The sequence below is a fragment of the Rattus rattus genome, chromosome 8, assembly GCF_011064425.1.
Source record: "Rattus rattus isolate New Zealand chromosome 8, Rrattus_CSIRO_v1, whole genome shotgun sequence".
NCBI lineage: Eukaryota > Metazoa > Chordata > Mammalia > Rodentia > Muridae > Rattus > Rattus rattus.
Genome location: NC_046161.1, coordinates 66,169,186 through 66,181,394, shown reverse-complemented (window position 1 = coordinate 66,181,394; position 12,209 = coordinate 66,169,186). Strand labels below are relative to the sequence as shown.

Below are 12,209 nucleotides of genomic sequence, written 5' to 3'. Positions count from 1 at the left end.
TTGGAATTTTCCTTCTTCTTTTGATCTGGACTTTCTTTCTCTTTTTTAGGTTTTACGTGTCCAGCTAGATTTTATAAAAATTTGTATTTGTACTAGTGGAGATGTACTAAATTGCATACGTCATCAAGATAACTCAAGTGGTTATTTCTGAATATAATGTTTTTATTTTCAAACTGGTAATAAATTAGCCAAATAATTCTTTTTATTTTCTATTTTTAGAAATTGTCATGAATTATACTGAAAATAATTTGTTACTAGTCTAGAATGTTCACATATTAGTGGTTCGTGTTAGCATATTTAAAAATTTTTAATGATATTGAGTATACTGATGGAAGCTTAAAGAGAACTGTTATTCAAACCACCCAGGCAAAAGAGCCAATAGGACTCTACACGTGGTGTTCAGAAAGAAACGCGTATACTTCTCTGCGCCTGCAAGTACTGATGCAGCCTAGGCCTCCGGCATGCTTAGGGACGTGCCTGCCACTTACCACACTCCCAGCATCCGTGCTTCTTTATTCCAAATTACATGACGATTTTCAAAATATTTTGAGAATTTGGACTGTCTTTTATAGGCCTTGGAGTATATACAATTTCAAAGTACTTCTTTCAAAGTTTTTTATGTAGGCCTAAACATCTGGGTAAAGGACTGTTAGCCATGTGTGGCAGTTTAAATTAAGAAAATAAAATTAAAATTCCATTTTTTCTTTGTACAATCTACATCTCAGGTGGCCACTGGATAATGGCTGCTGCATTGCATGGCACATAGGACAGCATTTTCTTATCACCTGAAGGTCTTCTTTTATTCTGGGGAAAGGTCCTGTAAGCAATAGTCACTCACTCTAACGAAAAGTCTCCCTCCTTATCTTTTGAGCTATTCAGAGTATCAGTCATCAGAATATGGACTTATTTATCTTTTTAGCTAAAGCTTCTGGGGTGTGTGTGTGTGTGTGTGTGTGTGTGTGTGTGTGTGTGTGTGTGTGTGTGTGTTTTGCATCTTTTCTCAGTAATTGCCACACTGATTATGCTTCCTTGTTGTACAGTACTGTTGCCAATATTAATTACAAATGGGGTGCATTGAAAAAAGATGTAGTGCACAATGCCAACCTTTAGAGCTTCAGAGTTCTCTGCACCAAATCTGAGGGTCCTTCATATGTCTAAACTGAAGCATCCGAGATCGGGAGGAATCTGTCTTTGCCAATTTTGCTACAGTTGGTTGCAAAGTAAAATATTTTGAACATAATCGCATAGTCACTACTGTAAATATCCCTGAAGTGTGCTACACTGTCTTTTTAAATTACCCTGGGTTGCACAGTATGAGAACATTCAAGATACTGGTAAGAGTTTGTTCTTGTCAACCAGACTTGCTGATGATGGAAAGAAGTATGATGTGACTTAAGTTGTGGTCTGACTTAGGAGTGTCTGTTGAGCAGATACCACAATAGTGCCCTTCTACCTTCCTTAAAGGCAAAGTGGCATTTCTGCAGTAGCTGGCCGTGCCTGACTTTCTGAAACTGAAGCTGGAACTCTAAGCAAATTCCTATGTAGAAATTAAATAGAACATCTTAAGATGTCTAGTTGTCTTTCCCTCTATTATTTTTAAAATAGTTGACTCCTGGTAGATTTTAATCATCTTAAAGTGTAAGTATTCACTCCTGTCTCTTAATTTTAAGGCTGTTTGTTGTGCTTCAGAATCATCCTTGAGATTTAAATGTATCATTAACTAGAATTAAAAAATTGGCATCTGTGTACAGGTGATTGGATGATATAAGCAGCCTGGTTTTAATTTGTAGCCGGTACTGATTGTGACGAAGGAAGACTTGCTCTTTTTGTAGAATTGGCTGACTGTTCCACACATCTGGAGCTAATAAACTCCCTGACCACATCAGTTGTGCTTTGATCTGAACTGAGACTGGCACAACTGCCGGTCCGTAGCTCTGCATCTGTGTTTTGCAAACCATGGCTGAGATACCAAAAGCAGAGTTAGAACAGTGCCAGAGGGCCTTTTAGAGCCACAGACTGCAAACTGTTTCTGTCATGAAAACCTGAACTTGTACTCGTGTGTAAACAGTAAAGCTGCTTAGAGCTTTATTTACTGTCTTCATTTGTAAGGTCTCTTCCTTTGTGGGGGAGGAGAGTGTTTGGATTTTTTGTTTGTTTTTTCAAGACAGAATTTCTCTGTATACCCCTGGCTGTTCTGGAACTTGTTCTGTAGACCAGGTTAGCCTCAAATTCAGCATTGGGATTAAAGGTGTGTGTCATTCTGTTCAGCTTTATCTTGTAAAGCTTTTATGTTCAGAGATTTTTTTTTTCTCTACAAAAACCAAACTTTGCCTTTAATATGAGGTCTCACCCTCATTTTCCCATTCCCCTTAGGAGCCTTCGTGCAGGTCAGTATGTATGTGGTTTCCTCTGATTTGATTTACTTACCTTAGTTTCCTCATTCATGTAATAGCCATTATTCTTTATTTAGCAGAAGTCTGTGGATCGAAGTAGATATTTCTCTTTATTGTTGTCATAAAAGCAAACTTAAAAAAGTTTTGAATAATAAGTACATCGTATCTGACATACAAGGAGCTGAAGGTACCAAAGACAAATATAAATCAGCAAGTTATTTTGAAATTTAAGATGATAAATAATATACATCTTTTTGTTGCATGAAGTGACACATCAAAACTGGATTTTTTTTTTTTTTTTAATTCTCAGGTGTGGGGTTTACATGATACTTTGGACTGTAACTTGAATTTTATTTAGTAGAATTGAAGTAGAGACTTATTTCTGACAATGTGTAAGGAAAAGCATGTGTTATACTGTCTTCTGCATTTGATTCTGGTTTGTATTTCCAGCAAAGGCTAGACGCTTACTCTCCTTGTCTTGGGGAGTCCCATACAGAGAAGGGCAAGAATATCCAGTAATGCTAAGATTAGGAACTGAAACTTCATTGAGTTTGTTTGCTTGCTTACTGATTTACTTATTTAAAATGGATCTCACTCTGTACCCTAAAGTAGCCTTGAATTTGCTGTGTAGCTAGAGCTAGCCTTGGACTTATGGAAGTTCTCCTGCCTCAGCCTCCCAAGTCTTGAGATGGCAGATGTGAACCACCATGCCAGGCTTTGAAAAGAAATTTAAGAATATAGTTAGATTATTTTCCTGAAAAAAGTTCTCTCTCTCTCTCTCTCTCTCTCTCTCTCTCTCTCTCTCTCTCTCTCTCACACACACACACACACACACACACACACACACACACACACACACACACACATCTGGAAATGGAATTATGGATCATTACCAGCCGCCATATGGGTGCTAGGGACAGAACCTGCATCCCCTGCTTTTAACTACTGTGCCATCACCTCCAGCCCCTAATATAATCTTTCATGAAATAGGTTTAAACCAGAAAATTAGGTTAAATACATACATGTGTCACACTCTCAGTCAAGACTTTGTGTATAATTTCTAAGAACATAGCTTCTCCCAAACTTTTCAGGGGCCACAAGTGTGTGTTTCACTCCTATGAGTAGCGTCAACTATCACAAAACTTGTGACAGATGTCATTAGAAACTGACCGATGGCAGTACTGAAGTGGACTGCCTTCTGTTGGGATGGTAGGAGTATAGTGTGTTAGCTGCATCTCACTGGCTGCTTGCTGCATTTCAGAAGCACAGTGCTAAACATCCGATTACAGACGTGACTCCATCTTATCTTCCCCTTTGAGGTCTAGGATAGAGCCACCTCACTGATGAGAAATTCGAGCCTCAGGAAGACTTGAAATCTGTATGGTTAATGCCTTTCAAGAAGAATAAATTGTGATAGCTTGTGAATATATAATTGATAGTTTTTGTAATTGTTTTCTAGTTGCTCCCATTGTAACCTTGGCATAAGAATCAGTACCAATCCCCGGGGCCTCACTTGCTAGGCTCTGCCACTCAGCTGTGTGCTCTGAACCCTGGCTCTTCCCTGACTACTATGGAAAGCATGTGCTTTTCACACATGTTAAGCACATCATGTGCCAAAAGTCTTTCCTGGTTCTAAGATGTAACTGTTGCTGTTTCTTCCGTAGACTTCCAGAAGTTCTCAGTGACCATACAATATATATCTTTTTGTATATGTCTTCATAATGATAATGCTAACTTTCTCTGAGTGAAATTTAAATTTTGTTTTATAGTAAAATGTAATAGATATATTAAAACAAAATTAATTTCTTATGCTGCTAAGGTTAACTCATAAGACAGTCTCACTCCTTGACAAGGTTGGCATTGAGGCCATTTATCCTTCTCCGTACCGGGAGCACATGTATTAGCTAGTGTTCCAGGCTTGACTCTACTTTTTTAACTTTACTAGCTACTTTGTTGCTGTTGTTGCTGTTTGGTTTTCTTCTAAAGTCCAGTAGTCCTGAGAATGCTGCGATTTTATTTCATTCAATATTTATTTGGATGCCCGACTAGTTTTCCCAAGGATTGTGAATGTTAACCCTTTGATAGTTCAAAATATTCATAGTTTCCTTATCTGGAACAAATGTTCAGTAAAGGAAATTATTACTACCCTGTCAGTTAAATAATCTTTTTTCTTAAAGATAAGCTGGACTTGAAAGTGTACCTGAAATTTAAGACTAAGACCTCTTAGCAGAATTTGCTTTGGTTTCCTAAGTTTCTTTCTGTTTGTGATATGAGCTAATAGAGATAATTATCCTGTCTTGTTTTAAGGTGTATGCACCATCCCCAAATTCTGACGATTTCAACCGTGAATCTCCTAGTTACCCATCTCCCAAGCCACCAACCAGTATGTTCGCTAGCACTTTCTTTATGCAAGGTAAGCACTATGAAGCAGTTGTTAGAGGCCGCCAGAGCTGTCAGTGTGCTGACAATAAAATGTGAGAAAAATAGAGTATCTGCAAAAACTCAGACAGTACTTTTCTAAGTTACTTTTTTTTTCTGGAACCAGTTAAAATTTAGCTATATAATATTCTAGGGGCATTCACTAATTGCAATTTAGTTAAATTATCCAACAAATCTGTGGATTGATCATCTAACTACTAAGAAGAATGAACAAAGCTGCCATGGTTTGTTTAGAACTTTAAATTATGAAGGCTAGAAGCAATAGTGGTTTCTGGTTTGCAAACCAGTTCTATATCACACATGATATTACCAATAGGAAGAAAAAATATCAAAAACTGGTTGAGGCATGTTGAGAGAAGAGGTACTAAGTTTTCTCTAGTTCCTGTCCTATAAATCATTGTTGTTTGGTCTTCTGTGGTTCAGTACTGTGGGAAGTGTGTATGTGGGAGCAGTTCATTATTACATAAGTGGTTGCTTGCCTGTGCTGTGGGTGTGAAGTCACTGCTGACATCTCATCTCAAGCTATATAATAGAGTCACTTTCTACCTAGGCTTGCTGTGGGAGAAGCCTCTCCATTCCACAGTTTCAGAAGAATGTCTGATATGAATGTTTGTGTTGCCTATTATGGGTTAAGAGCTTTGATAGAAGGGGTTGGGGATTTAGCTCAGTGGTAGAGCGCTTGCCTACCAAGTGCAAGGCTCTGGGTTCAGTCCCCAGCTCCAAAAGAAAAAAAAAAAAAAAAGCTTCGATAGAACATTTAATCAAAACTTAAATACAGCTTGTCCCCAGATTTCAACAGTTTATTAAAACTTTCTTGGTATGAAATAAGTCTCTTTTGAGGACATATACTTGGGTTATAATGACCTAGTACAGATTGAGCTGGGTTTTTTTTCCCTTACTATAAAAGTTTCTTCATTTTAAAAAGTAGTTTGGGGGCTAGGAGGGAAAAAAACACCTGGTAGAATATTAAGTTAAAGGAGATAATAAGATCTGCAGGTAATGGGTTTGTTTCTGTTGCTATGATAAAGTACCCTGACAAAAAGCAACCCAGAGAAAGGTGGCAATCCATCACAGCTGGTAAGTCAAGGCGGTCGGAGTGTACACAGGCTGTGACATCACATCACGGTGCAGAGTAGAGGGAAGTGAGTGTGTGTGCATGCTCTCTGCTTTTCACTCTTAAATAGTTCAGGGAGTAGATAGCAAAGTGGTACCTTTCCCATCCCATTAATGGAATTAAGAAAACCCCTCAGAGACCTGTCCTAGCTGGTCTGATCTAGGCAGTCTCTCTTTGAATTAACTTTTCCTAGACAGTTCTAGATTGCAGCAACTGGACAGTTGAAAACAAACATCATTATACTCTTTGAATTTTTTTGTATATAAACAAAAATATTCTGACTAGAAAAACTTTGTATGTGTTTTTCTTTTCATCTTAGATGGCACCCACAGTTCTTCTGACCTTTGGAGTTCATCGAATGGGATGAGCCAGCCTGGTTTTGGTGGAATTCTGGGGACCTCCACTTCCCACATGTCTCAGTCCAGTAGTTATGGCAGCCTTCATTCACATGACCGCTTGGTAGGCTATCATATAATATTTTGTCCTCGCATGTTTCTCTTGGATAAAAATCAACTATGCCAACACTTCTGAATGTTGAAATTTTTATAGGCTTGCTTGGGATGACTTTTTTCAGTGTAACTACCCTACCACTCTAGGTGCTAACTTAGTCCTAGATCTTGCTCATTTTAACCTTTTATAGAGGTTGTCTAGTGTTCATTCATATATTCAGAAAATGCATGCTTTTTATTTATTTGTGGATATTGGGAGGGAGACCAGAGAAAAAGATTGATCAACATGCAGCTAAGAGCTAAAACCTTCATGCATGCTAGGCAAGTGTGCTAACGCTAAGCAGTATCCCCAGCCTTCAGAACACATGTGCTAAGATCACGTCTCTTTTCCCCTTTTCCTAGAGTTATCCTCCACACTCAGTGTCACCAACAGACATAAACACAAGTCTTCCGCCAATGTCCAGCTTCCACCGTGGTAGTACCAGCAGCTCGCCATATGTTGCCGCCTCACATACTCCTCCCATCAATGGATCCGATAGCATCCTGGGTGAGTTTGGGTCAGGAACACTTCCTAATCCTAATTTTAGAGTTTTGTTGAAATCCATATTGTTCATTAAAAGTTTTAATATTTAGTTTAAATTAAGATAAAAGAGGATAAATAACCTTTAAGTTCCATCTATCTAAAAACCAATAAGGAACTCATTTTTATTTTTATAGATTATTAAATACAGTACATAAGAGTGTTTCCTGATTCACTGTGATATGTGAGGTTGTAAGCCAGGGGACCCTTGAAGTGATAGGTGCATGCTTAAGAAGAAAAGGAGCATTCCTGCTGCTCTCCATGATTTGTTTACCTATTTGAACCATCCAGGAACCCGAGGGAATGCTGCTGGAAGCTCACAGACGGGTGATGCACTTGGGAAGGCCTTGGCATCTGTAAGTATTGGGTTTACACATTCTTCTGAATGGATTCTGTACTCGTGAACTAAGGTTTAGACTTTGTGAGCAGTAAATGCCATAGTTACAACACTTTCAACATTATTACTCACTGAAGAGCTGTTTTTTAATATTGATAAATATAATTAATTAATTCATGATAATACCTCCCTGTTCCATACCTACAAAATCTGTATTTGTGTCTTCACTTAAATATGTCTTCATTTGAGTGGAACGGACACAAGTAAAACAAAGAGGAGGTCAGGAAAATCTGTGTTTTAAATACTTAGTGTCCACTCAGATAAATCAAGGAGAACCAAGAAAGGAAATCCAATTTATCAGATATGAAGGAAGTGCCTTAACAAGGGCTTTCATAAGATAGGAAATACTTTCATTTATATTTTAGGGTTTTGGGTTTTTTTTTTTTTTTTTTTAAGGAAAAAGTAATCAGCTATAGCTGGTTCACTCAAAAACCAGGGTGTGGGTCTCGGAATCATTGAAAGACTTGTCTAAAAGAATGAAACTGACTCAAAGACATTTTATAATATGGTACAGCTAGTCTTTATCACATCAAAACAATAGGAACAACAATTACAGTTTATCTGACTCTTAAAATCAGAAAGTAGAAAAGGATGTGTATTATCTAAAGATTCAAATCTAATTATTGAAATTCAAATTATGCTTTTTGCCTTGTAAAGTTTTTCCTTAGACTGTTTTTTCTTGAGCAGTATGTCTCTTAGAATTATATTTTGTCTGAAATGCGGTGAACTTTTCTTAAATGTTTGCTGTTGATAGGGAAAGCAGAACTCTGATATGTGACTGGTAGTGAGCAGCTGGTGAGCTCTTGAAGAAAGAAACCTCTTTATGTATTGTTTGAGTAAATAAACTTTCTCTATAGCTGTTAAGTATGAGGGCTTTTTTTTTTTTTTTTTTTTTTTTTGAGAAATGAAGCCAAGTCAAACTCTTCTACCACGTAGTGGAGTCCTGCACACAGTGGAACCCAGTAAATGTTTGTTGGAATTAATCTTAGAACATACATAATAATGGTGGTGGCACAAACCCAGAGAAATGATCAACTGTGGTCTGAGAGCTTTCTAGTTGCTTGGCACTACAGAAAGCATTTCTGTGTTCAGTTTTGGTTAATTCTCAAGAAAATCCTGGAAGGTTGGCATTATGATCTCCACATTACAGGTGGGGCACTGAGGTTTAAAGGTGAAATGACTTAAGCTCAAAAAGATTTATTTTGCCCAAGGCATCACTAGCTAGAAAGGGTAGAGCTCCTATACAATAGAACCCCCATGTGTGCCTTATGTGTCTGGGAAGTTGTGCTCTGGTGACTGTCTTAGAGGTGTGCAATATAATTAAAGAGATTTATCCCTACCTTTTTTTTCCCCTGAAGACAACTTGTGTAGGAAGAAATTTTCTTGGGTATTTGATTGTCATGCCATATTCAGCCTGTTTGTCTTAGAAGATCCAGTAGCAGATAGTTCATTCACATGTAAGGGGACAAGTAGCATTTGACTCTTAATAGTAAGCCAGTTTTAAAAATAAAATCTCTATTTGGGAGTCATTTTGTTTTTCTGAGGAAAATATATGTAAAGAAACTGTGGTGTGGGCAGACAGGACTTTGTAATATTCTCAGTGGTCCTTCAAGCTTCCTTTAGTTACCCTGATAGCCTTGATTATCCTTCCATATTATGAACAGCATGCTAGACAAACTAGGATGGTATTTGGAGAGAAAATCCAAATTCACTGAGTGGAAGCCAGGAAGAAATGTTTAATCTAGCTAGTGGGTGGGCTTTAGTTGTCATGGAAACTCATCTCTGTCATCCTGTGTTGTTACTAAGCAGGAACTGCCAGGTCATTCCATAAATCATTTCTGTCATAGCTGAGGGTGATGTATTCCATCTGTTCCATCACTACAGACCCTCATGTGCACATTTCCTGTCCCTTCCTTCAGCCTCCCCCTACTTCTGCATCGTTGTTTCTCCAACTTTCCTTACAGACTCTCATTCTCATTAATAATGTTTAGTTTTTAAAATGTACTAAAAAACAAAAACAGTGAATTGTCTGGTGATTGGAAGAATTAGAAGAAAGGAGAGAAAGAAACTTAAGGAGGATTACATCTGAAAATCTAAATGCTTATCAGAATTTTATGTTAAGAATTATAGATAGTTAGAATGTGGTATCTCTAATATAATAATAGCATCTATTTTTGATGGGAAAATACCACTGTTGTCATTAGAAGTTAATTCTAGATCCCTAGTTGCCTTAGAAGGTCTTTCATGTGTGAAACACCAGAGGGTACAACCTTTGTTCTTCAGTTTAGGTTTTAAAGAACACGCAGAATGCTACGTGATTAAACATGTAAGGCCAGATAATGCATTTGCAAAGGTTCTTTTATTTTAGGTTTAAGCCTGGATAATTGTGGTCTTAATCTCAGGATAGCAAGAAAGAGAATTGTACATGAAGGTATTTACACAAAGTCCCCAAAGCCCTGTGGATTGTGCACTAGTTTAGATAATAGACGTGGGTAGATAGAAGGAAAGGAAAAATCTGTGTGTCCCTGAACATTTGCCAGACAATCACCCTTTAAGACTGTGCCCATGGAGAGTTATATGGAGGAAGAAACATCTGGTTTATTTCAGTGCCTAATACCATATCAAAACATTCAGTCTTTAATTTAGAAGAGATCAAACGAGAGGACTGTTTAACTTTGTTGATTATATCAGACTTCTTTGTGATAATTTATGTTTTGATTTCTATGAGCCAGGGAGGGAAGAAGAGAGGGAGAATGTGTGTGTTTTAATCTAGATAGTTAAATGGTCAGTAGTCTCTAATAAAAGAAAAGAAAAATCCAGGGAAGTTGACGTTTAGAAGTAATTCATGAAATAAGTTTCTTTGTTCCTTAGACTCAATAACATTAGCATAATAAAGATTAACTGAAATGTCCAAAAGCTTCAGTGTTTAAAACCTCGAATTCTGAGTTCCAGGGTTGGGCCTGGAGCGCTCCATTGTCTCTCTTTGTCTGAAGCCCTTTTCATTAGCCTCTGGCTTTATTGGCACCCTACTGATTGGAATGGACCATGACTGATAGGAGGAGGAGCCTCATTTGTTGCAGTAAAATGAGGAATATTACCGTTTAAGTCTGGCAGAAGGTACTGGGAGTTATTCATCATTGGCCATTTAACCATGGGTGCCTGTGGGCTGCATAGAAAATGAGCTCTGGTAAGCCACTACCACCTCCATTTTTAATGTGACTTATTTCTTCTTTAAACACCAATATTGGAGTCCCTTAAAACCAGAAAATAAAGAAAGAAATCATCATTTAGAATGGTCTTTGCCCAAAATGCCTGGTGTTTAGGAATGATGCTTTTTTATTGAATAATGTGATTCAGTTGGTTTGGTGATAGAATGAGCCTGCAGAGATACAGGCTGTGAAGTGATCTGCCACCAGAAAGGCTTCTGTGTACAATATTGCTGTGCCACCCTTCCACATGTGTGTTCTCTTTATGAGAGCAAAAAGTATAACATGTTTTCTTCCACACAAAAGAACTCTCACCAGCATTTGGCATATTTAGGGTTTGCTTCATTGAAAGGGCAGAGCTGAAGAATTGGCAGTCCATTCATACCTTGGAAAGCCTGTGTCTACCTAAGTGAGAGGTATACATAGCCTAAAACATTAACACAGAATTCTGTGAATTTTTAGCAATCACAGAACCTCATAAAATAATCGTTCTCAAAGTCTATGCCGTATTGTGGATTTGGAGTGAAGTCATCTATAATACGCTCTCTCATTTTCTTGTTTCTGTTTTTTTGATCCCCATTACCCAAATACTAAGATAAATTCTATTAAAGAATCTTCTTACTGATAAGTATTATAGCAAATTTCACATATAGTTTATCACTTACTAAAATTACAACACTGGGAAAACAGAAAAATGGATCCCCAGGGCTTGGTCAGCCAGAGAGTCAGGCCAATAAGAGATCCTGCCTCAAAAATAAGGTGGACAACTCCAAAGGAACAGCACCTGAGGTTGTCCTCTGGCCTCCACACACATGCTTTAAATCTGTGTATGCATGCATATTATCCCCAAAACTGAGACTTGTGACTATTGGTGTGAATGCAGAGAGAAGAGTAGGGGTCCAAACAAAAAGGGGAGCACAAGCCAAAATATTTAAATAGAAGAAGAAAGGTGGAAAGGTTAGGAACCAGAGTGGTGGTCAAAGTTACGATGTGACCTACTCAGTCTGTCCAGCAGCCAGTGTAAGTAAGGCATGAGCTGTCAGTTCAGGAGTCACTCACCAGGATGTGTAAAAACAAAGAATGTCGTCACCAACCATTAAACTGCAGGTGACTAGAGAAGAAAAGGGTACTTAGGACTCTGGGGAAACCTTTAAGGGAACTGGAGAGTAGAGCCCTGGAACATAGGTAGAGCTGAGGCCCAGAACTCATTCCAGGGGTAATTCCTAGCACAGGCTCACCATTCCACGTCATTATTAGCACAGTGGTGACTAGGCAGGTCTTGAGAGTAGGAACCAGAATCACAGAGGAGGAGCAGGCTGCCCTGAACAGTGTTACTTCTCCATTGTTTCTCCAATACTTTTCACAGTCTGTTCTCACGGTGAGGAGTAATAGCCTGCAAGACAAACTGATCTGTGAGTGTGGTTGGCTCTGTGAATATTTTCTCACTTATCTCCACCTCCCTCATCAGTGCTATATTATATACTTTATGTGTGAGCATTGATCGTTCATAAAAGGTACAGTTGACTCCTGAAGATACAGAAACTATGATTGACAATGATACAGATGTTGAGACCTGTTTGTAAGAGTTTTAGTGTCCTTTCAGAGAAAACTTAATTTTTACAATATGCAAT

General features: G+C 38.1%; 1 protein-coding gene across 1 annotated transcript in view; it reads left to right on the top strand.

Annotated features, from left to right (window-relative positions):
* The window catches only part of Tcf12 (transcription factor 12), a 293,581-nt gene that overhangs the window by 246,382 nt on the left and 34,990 nt on the right, over positions 1-12,209 (top strand). Inside the window, exons 9-12 of the mRNA XM_032910228.1 lie at positions 4,701-4,806; positions 6,266-6,405; positions 6,798-6,942; positions 7,267-7,331. Coding sequence (XP_032766119.1) covers positions 4,701-4,806; positions 6,266-6,405; positions 6,798-6,942; positions 7,267-7,331 — 456 coding nt within the window. The remainder of the gene's footprint in view (positions 1-4,700; positions 4,807-6,265; positions 6,406-6,797; positions 6,943-7,266; positions 7,332-12,209) is intronic.